Here is an 18,951-nt window from a genome sequence, read left to right on the forward strand (position 1 = left end):
TGAACAGGAAAAAACGAACGAGAGACGAGACAGTACCGTGTGGTGCAATAAACACAGACACAGCGACAACCACCCACGACAAACAATGTGAAACAACCTCCCTATGTATGTCTCTCAATCAGAGGAAAACGAAAACACCTGCCTCTGATTGAGAGCCATACAAGGTCAATTAAACCTGACACTTAACATAGAACAAACACAGACTGCCCACCCATCTCACGTCCTGACCCACTAAACACAACAATACAAAAGGAAAACAAGGTCAGGAACGTGACACTCGCTTAAAAAAATAGTTGTATTTCTTAGATTAAACAGAGAATAACTTGTAAATGTAATACAACAGTAAAACATTTTTAATATGGGATAACATGTTGGTATGTGGAGACAATTTTTCCAAACTAAAAAAACGTATTTCGCAACAAAAACAACTAATAGTGAGCAATACTGGAATATTGCAACACTTTCTTACTCAAAGCAGATTTTTGTACTCGTAATGAGAAAATATCTCTACAGTGGTCTGAAAGGCACTTATTCAGTCAGTACAGTACTGGGGGATGTACAGTACTGGGGCCCTATAGGAGATAAGTACTTAGGGGATGGGGTCTGGAGGAAGATTTGTTGGTCAATTACCCACTCCAAGTGCTGACCCGGTCTACCAACCCAACCCCTGGGCTGGGACAGTCAATACAGGGAGTCTGAGTGAGAAGAGGAAAGAGGAATTTGCTCAGACTTTTCCGTTTCAGTATCCTTATTACAAAACAGAAAATCATCACCCTTGACATCTAAGAGGAATGAAAACAGAACATCACCATTGATATCAAATATTCAATAACAAAAATAACTCAATATAGATTATCTACCACTATGAACTCAATGCTAATTTTGTTTTACAAAACACATACAACTCAATCTGTAATATGCCTAGCTGCTAAGGTGAAACAAAATGGATATGAATGCAACGGTGGTACTCTTGCCATATACTGGGGAAAAAACAGCATAGCAAGCCCATTACATCAAAAATACATTCACAGTAGAAGACCACTGTAATCTGAAGCTTGTACAGCCATGCATGCAGGTATTCATTCACAACAGTGACATTCTCCAAAAGTCAGCAAATACTATAAACACTATTTCTATGTTGGTGTAGTAGCTATTCTATTACAAACGTGCTCAGGTGTTTTTATCTAATGTTTGGTGGCTCAGTGGTGCTTTGGATGAGTATTTTGGTGACATCATGCAGTGCTTCAGTATGTCAAAGGAAAATGTTAGCGTGCGTGACAGTGTTTTTTCTGGTTTCTTGGTACAATCTGTAAATGTTCTGACCGCTGTAGTCATAACCCCGATCAATCATCCTTTTTGTCTCCAATCTCTTGAAGATTCTGGAAAAAATAATATATACAGTATATCTGTGAAGTAGTAGAGGTAAATATACAGTAGTAGTACTAAAGTCAGAGCTGAAGTATTCTGTCTACATTTGAGCAGGGTAGTAATATACAGCTTTGAACAAGGCAGGGTAAGCAGTAATATCAAATCAAACATGTACAGTGCCTTCAGAAACTATTCATCCCTCTTGACTTATTCCACACTGTTGTGTTACAGCCTGAATTCAAAATGGATTAAATAAAAAAAAGTCTCACCCATCTATACACGATTGCGACAAAGTGAAAACATGTTTTTAGAATTTTTTTGCACAATTTGTTGAAAATGAAATACAGAAATATCAAATTTTCATGAGTACTCACACCCCTGAGTCAATACTTTATAAGAGTCTTTGGTAGCGATTAAAGCTGTGAGTCTAAGGGTAAATCTAAGAGCTTTCCACACCTGGATTGAGAAGTATTTGCCCATTATGCTTTTCAACACTCTTAAAGCTCTGTCAAATTTGTTGTTGATCATTGCTAGACAATTTTCATGTCTTGCCATAGATTTTCAAGTAGATTTAAGTCAAAACTGTAACTCGTCCACTTAGGAACATTCACTATCTTATTGGTAAACAACTCCAGTGAAGATGTGGCCTTTTGTTTTAGGTTATTGTCCTGCTGAAAGGTGAATTCTCCCAGTATCTGGTGGAAAGCAGACTGAACTAGGTTTTCCTGTAAGATTTAGCCAGTGCTTAGCTCCATCCCGTTTATTTTTTATGATGAAAAACTCCCCAGTCTTTAAAAATTACTAGCATACCTATAACATGATGCAGCCACCACAATGCTCGGTGGCTTTAAAATATGGAGAGCGATACTCAGTCATGTGTTGCATTGGATTTTCCCCAAACATAACACTTTGCCACATTTTTTGCAGTATTACTTTAGTGCCTTATTGCAAACAGGATGCATGTTTTGGGATATTTTAAAAATTCTGTTCATGCTTCCAACTTTTCACGATGTCAATTAGGTTAATATTGTGGAGTAACTAGAATGTTCATGATCCATCCTCGGTTATCCTGTCACAGCCATTAAACTCAAACTGTTTTAAAGTCTCTATTGGCCTCATGGCAGTCCCAGAGCAGTTTCCTTCCTCTCTGGCAACTGAGCTAGGAAGGACGCCTGAACCGTTGTAGTGATGGTGTATTGATACACCATCCAAAGTGTAATTAATACCTTCACCATGCTCAAAGGGATATTCAATGTCTGCTTTTTATAATTGTCATTTTACCTATCTACCAATAGGTGCCCTTCTTTGCAAGGCATTGGAAAACCTTCCTGGTTTTTGTAGTTGAATCTGTGTTAGAAATTCACTGCTCGACTGAGGGACCTTACAAATAATTGTATGTGTGCGTGCGGTAGAGATGAGGTAGTTCTTCAAAAATCATGTTAAACACTATTATTGCACAGAGTCCATGCAACTTATTATGCAATTTGTTAAGAAAATGTGCACCCCTGAACTTATTTAGGCCTGCCATAACAAAGGGGTTGAATACTTATTGACTCAAGACATTTCAGATTTTTATGTTTTATTAATTTGTACAAATTTCAAAAAACATGTTTCCACTTTGACATTATGGGGTATTGTGTGTAGGCCATTGGCGAAATGTAACACAACAACATTTGGAAAAAGTCAAGGGGTGTGAATACTTTCTGAAGGCACAGTAGGCTAATTGTAGATACTGTATGTATGAGCTGGTCTGGGGTTACCTGGTGTTCTTTCAGCAGTCGGTCGTATTCTTTGGTCAGTCCATCGGATTGTTTCTTCATAGCTTCCATCTCGGATTGGGACCTTTTCAAGGCTATGTAAAACATTAACCCCAAAGCATTCCCATTATCATCCAATTCCAATGCATATCATCCAATCTCTCTAAAAGGTGACATGCTATGGGTCAAAGTGCACATTCTTGAACAGTAACTGAAGCCCATGTTTGTTTTATTGTCATCATGGTCTGGTTTCATTTGGTTAGTTGGTTATTGTATTGAAGTTGTACATTTTCAATTGATTTCAGTATTATTGGATTTTTGGTTCTATTATTCAGTCAGTCACAAAAGTATTGTCTGTGTTTCTTCCTCACCTTCCTCTGAGCCCTTCAGTTCTCCTCTCAGGTTCTCCATCTCTTTTCTCAGCAGCTCGTTTCCCTCTGCTGTGGCCTTGTTCCCCTTCCCATCCATCAGAGTCTGAAACAAACACAGGTAAACATTAACCACACCTCTCAACCATATGCAATACAAAAATTATTGTAGTTACTTTTAGTGTGGATGAAGGCCCATATCTCTGAGTAGGAGTTCTGATACAGCATCAGTTTCGCCTTTTACATCAAAATGAATACGTTTCCATGGACAAGGGGGGCTTATCCTAGATCCTCCTCTTCTTTTTGAGACCCTTTTAAATACGGGCTCAAGTGGAGAAAGGGCAGTACTACTGGGTATGACTTTACCTGTTTCAGTAGCTCGTTGTCCTCCATGTATTTCTTGGCAGTTTGGTTGTCACTCTCTGCCTTGGTCTGCAGAGAGGCCGTGGTGCTAGACGCCGTCGCCAGCTGGTTGATCAGCGTGATCACCCGCCTCAGCACTCTGTAGAGAAACAACACACATAGATTGTGTTCAATACTGATAAAACATTTTTAACAGAGAGCTGCCACCTGAACTTGTCCATCTGAACACATTTTTTGTTTTCCGTTGCTAAACACTTTGCTACGATGTGCCCTCCTGAATACGACCAGGGTGTTATGGTCATTGTAATGAATAAAGAAATCTCTAAGATTATGACAATCCATGCACTGGCTGATTTTCACCAGTATCCATCCAAATGTGAAGACGACACAGTGAGGATTCAGTATGTCAATGGTTGAGTGATGGACAGACAGATCCAGGACTTACAGCCAGAGAAAGAGGGAAAAGCCGGAGATGTAGAGGTTCCTCTGGGCTCTGAACAGCTTCATGTGGAGGTTGTCAAACATGTTGGGATGCAGATTAGCATCCTTGCTGTTTCCCGCCCCCGAATACTTCCTCACCTCACGCACAGCATCTATAGGAGGACAGGAGGGTGTGCAGGTGTGGTACGACATGGTTAAACATGGAAAGACATGGAGATGGCAAAAGTATTGTATGAGATTGTCACTATTGTGAGTCATTATGATCTGTGAGTAAATTAAAACATGACACTTTCTGATATCAGCTTACCGAGGAAGAGGACTATAAGGATTATGATCATGGCGAGGAAGAATTTATTCCAAAACCTGGCCATTTTGTTCCATATTCTCAGCTGGAAGATACTCTGCCATCTGCAAAAGAGCACAAAAACATAATGCTGAGACTCAGAACACTGCAAAAGCAAGTCAATGTCTAATAAAATATCCCTGGATGCAGCTTAGGGCTGTCCCCGACAAAAATAAAAACAAACTTTGTCAACCGAAAGTCCTCTGTTCTTTCTACCAATCGATTGGTAGAAATGTTAAAACGTGTATTTTCCATTTATAGACACACCCTATGTGTTTTAGTAAAATAATCTAGATGCTTGTCTGACGCTTCAAGCAAACTGTTTGATTAAATAAGACACAAACGACTCAAGAGGGAGCCAGAAATCAAGATAACTAAAAGGGGGAAAAAACGTATTAACGTGACCCGACCATCCTCCTCCCGCTCCTGCTGGCTTTCTACTTTCCTGAAGTTGCCGGTAATATGCTACACGAGTGGAATGCCAATTATTTACAATTTTTACTGATCTGTGTGCCGGTTATGGTTTTCATATGCACATTTTAGTTGAACGGTTTTATTTAATTTATAATAATGTCTTCGTATCTCAATAATTGATGTGGTTAATCAAAATTCTATCAAATTCTAATCGAAAATGATACAAACCTAAAAAGTAACTTTATTGCCATTGCAAACTTTGTAAAATTAGCCTACATAAAGCCAACAATAAAACATGGCAGCCTGTAGGTAGAAAACATCCTGACAAAAATAAATATCCCATAAATCACATTGGCTACGCATTGCCTGTCTGCAACGAACTTGAAACATTGCATCAACTTGGGTTCAGCTAGAAGTTCTCACACTAGCAAACTAAAATATTCTGGGCCCTTAGAGTTCGCCATGCCAGTAAGCTCGGGACAGACATCTGTAGACTATTTGGGCAAGGGATAAGAGCTCACCAGGTAGGCCTATTTTATGACGTTTCCACTCGATCAAAGCATGATATTTTTCCCTTCACGCTGCGTGGTTATCAAAAGGGAGAGCTGGAAAGATTTTTCAAATACATTGGGGAACTATTATCATTCTCAAAATCTCAATGGATGTAAAAACAGACTTTGTTTTCTTTCTGTTTGAGGTGAAGAAAACATTACTTTGAGAAGCTCCACAGTTCATTAGTGGTGGTGTGTTAAGCCATTCACAAATACTATCAGATCCCCAAATGGGCACATTTATATGCCTACATTTGCGAGCAGGCCAGATAGCCTTTAGGCCTACTTCTATGTGTAATCAGGTGCGCGTCCTCCTTACTAGGGCTGTGGCGGTCATGGAATTGTCAAGCAAATAACCGGTGATTGTCAAGCAAATAACTGTCGGTCTCACGGTAATTGACCGTTAATTAACAAACACATTTAGCATCTCCTGGCTTCCACTCATAGCCTACAAGTTATAATAAATCCATGTAATATAGCCTCCAATAAATCCATTATTTATTTTAAACAGGTCTAAAGAAAGATGATATGAAGAAAATGCAGTCTTTCAGAAGAAAATAATAAGATACTCATCCTTATGTTAGGTCCTGATCTGGCTATGCCATTTGGCTGTGGGCTACACTAGTTCATATAGCAGACAAGATTTACCTAGAACTCTGTGGCATTGGCTCCCGAGTGTTGCAGCGGTCTAAGGCACTGCATCAGAAGCATCACTACAGACCCAGGTTCAATCCCAGGCTGTATCACAACCGGCTGTGACCGGGAGTCCCATAGGGAGGCGCACAATTTGCCTAGTGTTGTACGGGTTAGGGTAGTTTTTTTTAGTTTTTTTGGTGGAAATTATCTTCCCCAAACTTGAAACTCAAGCGCTGCTTATGTATGCCAGTTAGGCGCTACACCCCTTGTGAAGCAGATTAATGTGCTTGATTTAAAATGATTTGGCCCCTTTAGTTGTGATACAAACCTTATCAAAACATATAGTGCTATGGCCTAGGCTAGATGAGGTTTGCAACTATGATAAAAATAAATAAAAGGCATTGTTTCTTGCCTGAAGCTGGGCATCATTCACAAGTGATAATTTATAATTCACAAGTGATAAGCAGCTAAAATTGTCACACAGAGTATTCTTGATTTAATCTTGTCTTTACACATACTAAATAATGTGTGCAATTTCTTTTCATTTAGAGTGGACCATTATTATGCACCTGATTTGAAACAGTTAGCAAGTTTGTTAGACTACGAATGACCATCAGCAGCATCAGCTTGGAGTAACCTAATTACCGTGACTAAACGGTCAAGTGGAATTTGACTGCCTTCATGACTCGTGACCATCCTTACTCAATATTGACAGTAGCACTCCAAACAAAAGACAACGTCTAAATTGACAAAACTCATAAAAAACTAATTTGTTTCTCACAATAGTAGCATAGGTTGTGCGCTCTGCAAACGTGTCCACTTTGACAATGAGAACGGTAAAACTAGAATAATAATAGATTGAATGAATTAACAGAAATGACCATAACCAAACAAACATTATAGATTAGAAATGATAGGAATTAACGGTAAATGTTCTACACTACCATTCAAAAAATTTGGGGTCACTTCGAAATGTCCTTGTTTATTTCAAGAAAATTACATTTTTTGTCCATTAAAATATCAAATTGATCAGAAATACAGTGTAGACATTGTTAATGTTGTAAATGACTATTGTGCCAGATTTTTAATGGAATTTCTACATAGGCATACAGAAGCCCATTATCAGCAACCATCACTCCTGTGTTCCAATGGCACGTTGTGTTAGCTAATCCAAGTTTATCATTTTAAAAGGCTAATTGATCTTTAGAAAACCCTTTTGCAATTATGTTAGCACAGCTGAAAACGGTGTTCTAATTAAAGAAGCAATAAAACTGTCCCTCTTTAGACTAGTTGAGTATCTGGAGCATCAGCATTTGTGGGTTTGATTACAGGCTCAAAATGGCCAGAAACAAAAACCTTTCTTCTGAAACTCGTCAGTCTATTCTTGTTCTGAGAAATAAAAGGTATTTGCCATGCGAGAAATTGCCAAGAAACTGAAGATCTTGTAAAACGCTGTGTACTACTCCCTTCACATAACAACGCAAACTGTCTCTAACCAGAATAGAAAGAGTGGGAGGCCCCGGTGCACAACTGAGCAAGAGGACAAGTACATTAGGGTGTCTAGTCTGTTTGCAACTGCTAAAAAAAACAACAACAAAAAACTTGGTCGACCAAACAATCAACCAGTCAACTAATTAAGGTCAGCCCTAATGCAGCTAGTCACAACGTTGTCTCAATTGTAACATGATTGTAACATGTCTGGACCGGCAGTCTTTTTTTGGTGCAGTCCGGACTGGCCTTGATTTCAACGTACAGGACGTCGATTTTCTGTCAAAATATGAATCAATTGTTTAGTTCAGATTTGGTCTGGTCTAGAGGTCGACCGATTTATGATTTTTCAACGCCGATACCGATTATTGGAAGACCAAAAAAGCTGATACCGATTACGTCGGCCGATTTTTATATATATTTGCAATAATGACAATTACAACAATACTGAATGAACACTTATTTTAACGTAATATAATACATAAATAAAATCAATTTAGTCTCAAATAAATAATGAAACATGTTCAATTTGGTTTAAATAATGCAAAAACAGTGTTGGAGAAGAAAGTAAAAGTGCAATATGTGCCATGTAAAAAAAGCTAACGTTTAAGTTCCTTGCTCAGAACATGAGAACATATGAAAGCTGGTGGTTCCTTTTATCATGAGTCTTCAATATTCCCAGTTAAGAAGTTTTAGGTTGTAGTTATTATAGGACTATTTCTCTCTATACCATTTGTATTTAATTTACCTTTGACTATTGCATGTTCTTATAGGCACTATAGTATTGCCAGCCTAATCTCAGGAGTTGATAGGCTTGAAGTCATAAACAGCGCTGTGCTTCAAGCATTGCGAAGAGCTGCTGGCAAACGGAGGAAAGTGCTGTTTGAATGAATGCTTACGAGCCTGTTGCTGCCTACCACCGCTCAGTCAGACTGCTCTATCAAATATCATGGACTTAATAATAAACACACAGAAATACGAGCTTTAGGTCATTAATATGGTTAAAAACGGTAAAAAACGGTCATTTCGAAAACAAAACGTTTATTCTTTCAGTGAAATACGGAACCGTTTCATATTTTATCGAACAGGTGGCATCCCTAAGTCTAGATATTACTGTTACATTGCACAACCTTCAATGTTATGTCATAATTATGGAAAATTCTGGCAAAAGAATTACGGTCTTTGTTAGGAAGAAATGGTCTTCACTCAGTTCACAACGAGCCAGGCGGCCCAAACTGCTGCATTTTCCCCGACTCTGCTTGCACAGAACGCAAGAGAAGTGACACAATTTCTCTAGTTAATATTGCCTGCTAACATGAATTTCTTTTAACTAAATATGCAGGTTTAAAAAAATATACTTGTGTATTGATTTTAAGAAAGGCATTGATGTTTATGGTTAGGTACATTGGTGCAACGACAGTACTTTATTTCGCGAATACGCTTGTTAAATCCCCCGTTTGGCGAAGTAGGCTGTGATTCGATGATAAATTAACAGGCACCGCATTGATTATATGCAACGCAGGACAAGCTCGTTAAACTAGTAATATCATCAACCATGTGTAGTTAACTAGTGATTATGTTAAGATTGATTGTTTTTTATAAGATACGTTTAATGCTAGCTAGCAACTTACCTTGGCTCCTTGCTGCACTCGCGTAACAGGTGGTCAGCCTGCCACGCAGTCTCCTTGTGGAGTGCAATGTAATCGGCCATAATCGGCCGATTACTGATTTTTAGGAAAACTTGAAAATCGGCCCTAATTAATCGGCCATGCCGATGTCTGTCCTGATCGGCCTGGATTTGGCCCCAACATAGATGTCTTTGATTGTTTCAGATTTGATCCGGTTATGTTCAAATCTGAACCAAATATAGACATCTATGTTTAACAAGTTTGAACAGCACAGTAGAGCAGGCTTTCCCACAGTTTTCCCCTCAGCCCCCCCCCTGGTCACACCCATCTTGTTATCAGAGAACATTTTGCAGGTTTAAAAACGGATTCCCTGCAGTTCTACACATTTTGTCATGGGGTGCAGAGAACAATTCTGCAGTTTTAAAGATACTTTTCTTGCATTTCGATACATTCTGCCGTATCTAATATGTATTCATGTGATTTGACTGACTCAAACATTTTGGTTTCACCGGTCTAATGTCCATTGCTCGTGTTTCTTGGCCCAAGCAAGTCTCTTCTTCTTGGTGTCCTTTAGTAGTGGTTTCTTTGCAGCAATTCGACCATGAAGGCCTGATTCACGCAGTCTCCTCTGAACAGTCAATGTTGAGATGTGTCTGCATCAAAGCTGGGACCGACAGCTTTGATGCAGCTTGTATCTCAAGGTCATCAGACTGCTAAACAGCAATCACTAACTCTGAGAGGCTGCTGCCTAGATTGAGACCCAATCACTGGCCACTTTAATAAATGGATCACTAGTCACTTTATACAATGCACTCTAAATAATGCCACTTTAATAATGTTTACATATCTTATATTACTCATATCACATGTATATACTGTATTTTATACCCTCTATGGCACCTTGCCTATGCCGCTCGGCCATCGATATACTTACATGTACATATTCTCATTCACCCCTTTAGATTTGTGTACATTAGGTAGTTGTTGGGGAATTGTTAGATTATTTGTTAGATATTACTGCACTGTTGGAACTAGAAACACAAGCATTCCGCCACACTTGAATTAACATCTGCTATCCATGTGTATGTGACAAATAACATTTGATTTGAGCGACTGCACTTTAAGAAACTTTCAAAGTTCTTGAAATTTTCCGCATTGACTGACCTTCATGTCTTAAAGTAATGATGGACTGTCGTTTCTATTTGCTTATTTGAGCTGTTCTTGCCATAATATGGACTTGGTCTTTTATCAAATCGTCTGTATACCACCCATACCTTGTTACAACACAACTGATTGCCTCAAACGCATTAAGGAAAGAAATTCCACAAATGTACTTTTAACAAGGCACACCTGTTAATTGAAATGCATTCCAGGTGACTACCTCATGAAGCTGGTTGAGAGAATGCCAAGAGTGTGCAAAGCTGTCAAAGGCAGAGGGTGGCTACTTTGAAGAACCTCAAATATGAAATACATTTTGATTTGTTTAACACTTTTTGGGTTTCTACATTTACATTTTGGTCATTCAGCAGACGCTCTTATCCAGAGCAACTTACAGTCAGTGCATTCAACTAAGGTAGATAAACAACATATCACAGTCACAGCACGAAACAAATATTTCAGTAATCGTTACTGAGAATGTTATTGTAGTTGAAGTGGTCTGTTAGTTTATTCTGTAAGTTGGACTAAATTGAAAATCACCGCTACCAGTTTTAAAGCTTATGAAGAAGCTAACAGTGCATGTGACAGATGGGAGCAATAATAAATATTGTAACCTTAAGTTGGCTTTTGTTTCCTATAATAAATTGATTGAAAATATAATGCTATGATATAATGCTACTTACTTTTGTATATATAGTGTACATTCTAAATTATGTGGACACCAGTTCAAATGAGTGGATTCAGCTTTTTCAGCCACACCCATTGGTGACAGGTGTATAAAATCGAGCACACAGCCATGCAATCTCCATAGACAAACATTGGCAGTAGAATGACTTTAATGAACAGCTCAGTGACTTTCAACGTGGCACCGTCATAGGATGCCACCTTTGTAAAATGTATTCCCTGCTAGAGCTGCCCCAGTCAACTGTAAGTGCTGTTATTGTGAAGTGGAAATGTCTAGGAGAAACAACAGCTCAGGCGCGAAGAAGTAGCTCACAGAACGGGACTGCTGAGACGCGTAGTGTGCAAAAATCATCTGTCCTCGATTGCAACATTCACTACCGAGTTACAAACTGCCTCTGGAAGCAACGTCAGCACAAGAACTGTTCGTCATGAGCTTCATGAAATGGGTTTCCATTGCCGAGCAGCCGCTCACAAGCCCAAGATCACCATGCAAAATGCCAAGTGTCGGCTGCAATAGTGTAAAGCTCGCCGCCATTGGACTCTGGAGCAGTGGAAGCGCGTCCTCTGGAGTGATGAACGCTTCACCATTTGGCAGTCCGACGGACGAATCTGAGTTTGTCGGATGCCAGAAGAACGCTACCTGGCCCAATGCATATTGCCAGCTGTAAAGATTGGTGGAGGAGGAATAATGGTCTGGGGCTGTTTTTCACGGTTCGGCCTTGGCCCCCTAGTTCCAGTCAAGTTAAATCTTAACGCTACAGCATACAATTACATTCTGTGCTTCCAACTTTGTGGCAACAGTTTGGGGATGGCCCTTTCCTGTTTCAGCATGACAATGCCCCACTGCACAAAGCGAGGTACATACATAAATTGTTTGTCACGATTGGTGTGGAAGAACTTGATTGGCCTGCACAGAGCCCTGACCTCAACCCCATTGAACAAATTTGGGATGAACAGGTGTAGGTAGACCTTACCGTGAAATGCTTACATACGAGCCCTTAACCAACAATGCAGAGTTTTAAAAAGTAAGATATTTGCTAAATAAACTAAATTTAAAAAGTTACAAAATAACAATAATGAGGCTATATACAGGGGTACGGATTAGTCGAGGTAATTTGCATGCTGCCCCAACAGATCCACAGGTGATGTAATCTCTATTGAACTCCACACTGCTCTTTCCCACCTGGACAAAAGGAACACCTAGGTATGTAGGTAGGGGTAAAGTGACTATGCATAGATAATAAACAGAGAGTTGCAGCAGCATATGTGAAGAGTGTGAAGGAATGTGAACGTTTGTGTGTGTGACGTAATATGCACGTGTGTGTGTGTTTTGTCTGTGTGTCCGTGTTGGAGTGTCAGTGTAGTATGTGTGAGTGTGTGGTTAGAGTCCAGTGAGTGTACATTGAGTGTACACTTCCTGACGGATCGCCCACAGGTGGTAAGGGTAGGTAACAACACATCCGCCACGCTGATCCTCAACACAGGGGCCCCTCAGGGGTGCATGCTCAGCCCCCTCCTGTACTCCCTGTTCACTCATGACTGCACGGCCAGGCACGACTCCAACACCATCATTAAATTTGCCGATGACAAAACAGTAGGCCTGATCACCGACAACAACAAGAGGAGGGAGGAGGTCAGAGACCTGGCCGTGTGGTGCCAGGACAACAACCTCTCCCTCAACGTGATCAAGATGACCGAGCACGCCCCCATTCTCATTGAAGGGGCTGCAGTGGAGCAGGTTGAGAGCTTCAAGTTCCTTGGTGTCCACATCACCAACAAACTAGCATGGTCCAAGCACACCATGACAGTCGTGAAGCAGGCACGACAAAACCTATTCCCCCTCAGGAAACTGAAAAGATTTGGCATGGGTCCTCAGAATCTGAAAGGTCCTACAGCTGCACCATCGAGAGCATCCTGACTGGTTGTATCACTGCCTGGTATGGCAACTGCTCGGGATCCGACCGCAAGGCACTACAGAGGTTAGTGCGAATGGCCCAATACATCACTGGGGCCAAGCTTCCTGACATCCAGGACCTCTATACCAGGCGGTGTCAGAGGAAGGCCCTAAAAATTGGCTCCAGCCACCCTAGTCATAGACTGTTCTCCCTGCTACCGCACGGCAGGCGGTACCGGAGCGCCAAGTCTCCCCCTCCACACCACTGCCACTCTCTGTTGTCATCTATGCATAGTCACTTTAATTAACTCTACCTACATGTACATACTACCTCAACTAACCGGTGCCCCCGCATATTGACTCTGTACCGTCACCCCCCCTGTATATATTGTTATTTTTTTTACTGCTGCTCTTTAATGACTTGTTGCGTTTATCTCTAATTCTTATCCGTATTTTTTAAAACTGAACTGTTGGTCAGGGGCTCATAAGTAAGCATTTCACTGTAAGGTCTACACCTGTTGTATTCGGTGCATGTGACTAATACAATTTGATTTGAACAGCATTCTCACCTAGGTGTTCCTTTTGTCCAGGTGGGAAAGAGCAGTGTGGAGTTCAATAGAGATTGCATCACCTGTGGATCTGTTGGGGCAGCATGCAAATTAGAGTGGGTCCAAGGTTTCTGGGATGGTGTTGATGCGAGCGATGACCAGCTTTTTAAAGATTTTCATGGTGATGGATTCTGGCTTCTAACTCCTTAACTTGGGATAGGGTTAATTATCAGGTATCCTATTGAAATATTGAGTGCTTAGGTTTAGAGGGTTTACACCAGAAGTTAATGGTTATCTGTAGGAGGAAGGTGTATGGTGTGTGCAATTAAGCTTGGAATGTGCTGAGTGCAGGGAAAACGATCACGTGGCAACATTAATAAGGGGAGCGAGCCATGGATTAGTGATGAAGGGGGTCAGGTCAGGTCATGTTAAGGGATGAGGAACCGTTTATTGCCCGTATCACTTTGCATCTTTATTGCTAGGCAGGAGAAGGAGACTCCACCCAAACTGTGGTACAAATACCACCACTATTGTAAACATGTTTTTGTCAATTCAGCTGTTCGATCCTTTGGCAAGAATAAACTTGGTTTAAGCTTTCACAGTGTCCGTCGGGTTCTTACTCTAATAACTAGAACCTAACAATGGCTACAGATGTGAGTGCTACGGGGTGGAAGTCATTTAGTCAGGTTACCTTGGCGTTCATGGGCACATCGACTATGGTGGTCTGCTTGAAACATGTGGGTATGGTTGAAAATGTCAGTGACACTTGCCAGCTGGTTGGCGCAAGCTCTGAGTATGCGTCTTGGTAATCCGCCCGTGACCAAAAAATGATGTATTTTTAAATGCCGTATTTTCAACTTTCATTCAGAACTCTAAATGAACCTGACTTCTGGAAAATGCGTATTTTAGACAATTTCAACATAATTTTGCTTACTGGGTTGTTGCAGTATCAGGATTGGTTAGGCCTCATTCCTACCTGGTGGCTGAGACGAAGGGTAGACAGAGGATCAGGAGTACACCCATTTCCACATAGAGGAAGAAGGCAACTGCAGTCCATTGCAACGTCATCTCTAACAATACAGTCTGTAAAACATGAAACATTTTAAGCAACGGAGGTCCTTTTCACAGTCTGGGAGTAACGTTAGGTTGTTTTGCCAGAATGGAAAAGGACTGGTTTAATTGTTGATGTCAACAACAGGAAGATTCAACTTGCTACGTAGCTAGCTAGTTTCCTCTGGATATATTTCAGCTAACTGTGAAACCACCAATGCAAATGTATTAAGAACAATGTAGTTCCTGTTTCAGTGATAAGCCTCTTATCCTACCTAGCTAGATACGTAACTAGGTTCACATGCTTGGTTAATAACATCCAGCAGTACTAAGTTTATGCTGTTTCATTCAGTGTGTAACATACGTCCTTATATCATAGAAATAGTAGCTAGCTATATAACGTTATTGCTAAAGACTTTGCCTCATGCGGTGACATCAGCCAGGTAGCTGGCAATATTATAAGGCAGGACACGATAACGTTAGCTATTTAGCTAACGTTAACTGCTAACGTTACCAACTAACGTTAGCAGTTTGGTGAAATACATAGTAACTACACATACGAGGAGCCAAGTTCAGTATCTTAATAATTATGCAAAGTATGTAACTTACTCTGCGGCACCCGAACAAAGAAACTGGAGGATGAAAAGCAAACTTAAGTTTGGAAACAGTTGTTTCACTCTCCTTTTTTGCTGTCACTTTCTTTTGGGTCTCATTGGAATGACGTTATACAGTATAATGACGTTTAGCTGTTCGCTTACTGGCTTATTCTCTACTGAGGAGAACCAATAAGGTTCTGCCATATATTGTAAATCCCATACTGTACACATCATGGAAAGTACAAATATGATGAAATTAGGTGTAATGTGTTTGGTTTTGTTTGTACCTTTTAGTCGTGTCTGACTGGACATGTTGAAGTGAATCTGATGTAACCTTTTCTTTTGCAGGTAGAGGGACACGTTATGTGCACGCACACTGCACACCTCAACTATCAGAATGAGACAAAAAATAAAAAAGGTAATATAGTAAATAAAATATTTTATTCCATTGAAAATAAAATTAATAACATACACAATAAAATATACCTAGCCTGTGTTTATGATAGGCCTACTGTCTGTGTGTCTGTTGATCCATATGTGTTGTGGAGGTAGTCTATGACAGTGGCGGTGCTATGCAGGGAGTTGAACACCTTCCTCTCGGGCTGGGAACCTTCCTCTCCAGCATGTAGATGAGGTGCTGGTGGAAGCAGGTGAAGGGGTTCCGTGGTTTGTGGCGAGGTCCACCCAGTCCCACACACACACTCAAGAGGGGTCTCATTGTAGCCAGCGAACATGGCCGGGTTAGACAACAGCCCCCGGCCTGCCGTCACACCTACAAGACAGGGCATGTGAGGTGGGAGGGGAAGTGTATTGAGTGAGCCATATAACTATAAAGATCCTGTATAGAGATATTCTATAATATCTCTAATTATTATATTTTCTCTAATTATTTCTGTGCATGGAACCTCTAGCTACCCTTTTAAGTATTTACCATTAATATCTGTTAAGATGACACAATAAACAGAGAATGATTTCCCTGGAGGGAATGAGAGGTTACAGAATAAATGCAGATGAAAAACAGATAGTGTTTATGATAAGGAGTAAACAGTGGGCTATGCAGTTCTATGAAAATAAACCATGATAGTGGCTCCCACCCAGAAACCCCCCATGTTGTGGTTTATTTTAATAGAACTGCACAGCTTGTCATTGTGGATCACTTTGGCCCATATAAAGGGATTTAATATGAAGCCATTTCAAGAGCATCTTTCCCAAGGAAATAACTACACGTGTAGTTAACTAAGGGTCTGTCTCATATGACACCCTATTCCCATACACAGTGCACTACTTTTGACCAGAGCCCTGTGTGACTGCCTTTGGAGTCTCTGGTCAAAAGTAGTGCACAATATTGGGAATAGGGAATCAATTGAGATTTGCACTAATTGAACTGACCATCAACTCCAGTGAGCTGATGAGTGGTCTCCACATCTCGGTGGGTCTTTATGTCTCCGTTGGCGATGACAGGGACTGACAGGCTGTCCTTGATGGTTTTGATAGCGTCAAAGTGGACGGCTGGTGGCGCTCCTCTGCGGTCCGACCATGGGCCGTTATCCAGGACACCCCTGCCGCCTCTGCCTTCTGACACCGGTACACCGAACATCGCAGGTCCTTGTGAATTCTGGGAAAAGAGAGAGGAAACAACGACTGGAAAAGGAACTTCAGATGACACTTAGGTTGCTTGCAAAATACAGCTGTTACAAGCTCTTTTGTCAAACAATTATATTTGGTGATATGATCACTCTTACCTTATTTTGATGGTGGCTGTGTAGTTAGGATTGTCCACTTGGTTCCTGACATGTCGAACCATGTCTTTAACCAGCTCAGGTTTGTTGAAAAGGCATGCCCCGTAGCCTTCCAACATGGCCCACCGCTGAGGACAGCCACAGTTGAGGTCCACTCCATCAGAGAAGGGTGCGACCACACAGGCTGCATCAGCCAGGGTCTGGGCATCACTGGCAGAAAACTGCATGATCAGAGGATGGTCAGCTGGGAGATACAGAGAGCAATGAAGTTGGATTTATTTGACACCAAATTGACAGTCTTCACAATTCCAATGACTGCAGACACCAAGTCCCTATATTTTGAGAGCCATCTAATATTTCCTTTTAGAAAAAAGGTTCATTGTTTGTAACCTTCATTGTTTGTAAATTCACTGTCTCTGGCTTTGACAGAACGCATAAAGTCAGGAGCAACTATCATTGGAGTGAAGCAAATGTCACAGTCAAATTTCCTCACCAGTGACCAGAATGCCAACCTGGAAAAGCAGAAAATAAAAGATGAGATATAGCTATTTCTCAACCTACTTCAGCTATCGGCACAAATCCCAACAGCTGAACAAGTCAATGAAAATGCCCGAAGATCAGATCATCTTACTTTGAATACCGGACCATAGGAGCACAGATTTTCAGAACTTTCCCTTACTCAAACATGTCCATCTTGTTGGTGGTCGTCATTTTCATAGACCGTAGGTTTTTAATCACTGAAGTTAGCTAACCAGTTGGCTAGCTAGTTAGCCATGGCAATGCTTTTCTTTCCACAATCGAAACTGTTTGGTGCTTGTTGGTGGTCGTCATTTTCATAGACCGTAGGTTTTTAATCACCCCAGTTGGCTAGCTAGTTAGCCATGGCAATGCTTTTCTTTCCACAATCGAAACTGTTTGGTGCATACAGTTTATGGCCTATTCTAACGTTGATGTGACTAGATAACGTTCATATTTTATGTAATTAAGATAGCTATCTAAAGTTGACAAACACCCGAATGCAAACAATAACACACGGTATCGTTAGTGGGCGTGTCCACCGAACAACCTTTCTTTTTTTTTCTTTTTTAACTTTGAACCTAATAAGTATAAATAAATAACGTTATCACAATGAACTTTGGTACAAAATACAGATCGATTGATATTTTCTTTCGAAAAATAAAATGTTTGGTTTGGTTCATTTCCTGTCGCTGAAATTCTACGTCATCGTGTGATGAAGTGGCAAACATGGAGGGTAGTGGAGGAGCGTCAACGAATTCACTGCTAAGTGATGGTAAAATTCAGTATTTTATAATTTATTTTAAATACTTTTCTGTCAGTCAGTTTTACTTCACGTATGTGTATGTTTTGTTTTATTCAGCTAGGTGTATCAGCTCCGTAGTCGTTTACGAATGAGAGCTACCGAGTTGACAGGGCAGGCCATCATTGACTGACAGAAAGGCGTCATGATTGTTTCTGTTTGTCAATATTCTTTGCTTGTGATAAAAAACAAAAGTGTCTTTGGAAATACGTTTGGAGTGGAATGTGTGTGGCCATATTGTTGCTTTACCATGGGTAATAACTAATCCAGGAAGTGGATAGCTAATAAATTGTTCCTATTTATCCATCTCTTCTCCAGAATGCTATGCTGATTTTCTCATAGAGGACTTTGACGTGAAGACGTACACAGCCCAGGCCATCCACCATGCTGTCATCGCAGAACAGCTGGCCAAGCTGGCTCAGGGCATCAGTCAGCTGGACAAGGAGCTCCACAGCCAGGTATACATGACACCTATCATCTGTCAAACACAACTGTATCTCACACATGTGAGACCCATAGTGACATATCTATATATATTATTAGTTTAATCAGCCAGTCAGTTTGTTCTATACTGATGGCTGGTATGTATACATTTTCTGTAGGAAAG

General features: G+C 40.6%; 2 protein-coding genes and 1 pseudogene across 3 annotated transcripts in view; 1 reads left to right on the forward strand and 2 right to left on the reverse strand.

The window, feature by feature from the left end:
* Nucleotides 1-330: 330 nt before the first annotated feature.
* On the reverse strand, nt 331-15,676 carry bcap29 (B cell receptor associated protein 29). Of its 2 annotated transcripts, none has more exons than XM_071333162.1 (8): nt 15,575-15,676; nt 14,618-14,724; nt 4,605-4,705; nt 4,302-4,449; nt 3,860-3,995; nt 3,497-3,599; nt 3,129-3,220; nt 331-1,379 (listed from the first exon to the last, which is right to left on the reverse strand). In XM_071333162.1, the coding sequence occupies exons 2-8, from the start codon at nt 14,707-14,709 to the stop codon at nt 1,344-1,346; spliced, it is 708 nt and encodes a 235-aa protein (XP_071189263.1). In that variant the 5' UTR covers nt 14,710-14,724; nt 15,575-15,676; the 3' UTR covers nt 331-1,343. The 2 variants fall into 2 exon arrangements, with proteins under 2 accessions (XP_071189263.1, XP_071189262.1); XM_071333161.1 differs by lacking the exon at nt 15,575-15,676 and adding an exon at nt 15,301-15,457.
* Nucleotides 15,677-15,709: 33 nt separating this feature from the next.
* On the reverse strand, nt 15,710-18,135 carry LOC139534220 (tRNA-dihydrouridine(20a/20b) synthase [NAD(P)+]-like; annotated as a pseudogene).
* Nucleotides 18,136-18,215: 80 nt separating this feature from the next.
* The window catches only part of LOC139534219 (conserved oligomeric Golgi complex subunit 5-like), an 89,411-nt gene continuing 88,675 nt past the window's right edge, over nt 18,216-18,951 (forward strand). The window contains exons 1-2 of the mRNA XM_071333157.1: nt 18,216-18,317; nt 18,663-18,802. Of these exons, the coding sequence (XP_071189258.1) occupies nt 18,272-18,317; nt 18,663-18,802 (186 nt within the window). The 5' untranslated portion in view covers nt 18,216-18,271. The remainder of the gene's footprint in view (nt 18,318-18,662; nt 18,803-18,951) is intronic.

This window comes from Salvelinus alpinus, chromosome 11 (genome assembly GCF_045679555.1).
Source record: "Salvelinus alpinus chromosome 11, SLU_Salpinus.1, whole genome shotgun sequence".
NCBI classification, from domain to species: domain Eukaryota; kingdom Metazoa; phylum Chordata; class Actinopteri; order Salmoniformes; family Salmonidae; genus Salvelinus; species Salvelinus alpinus.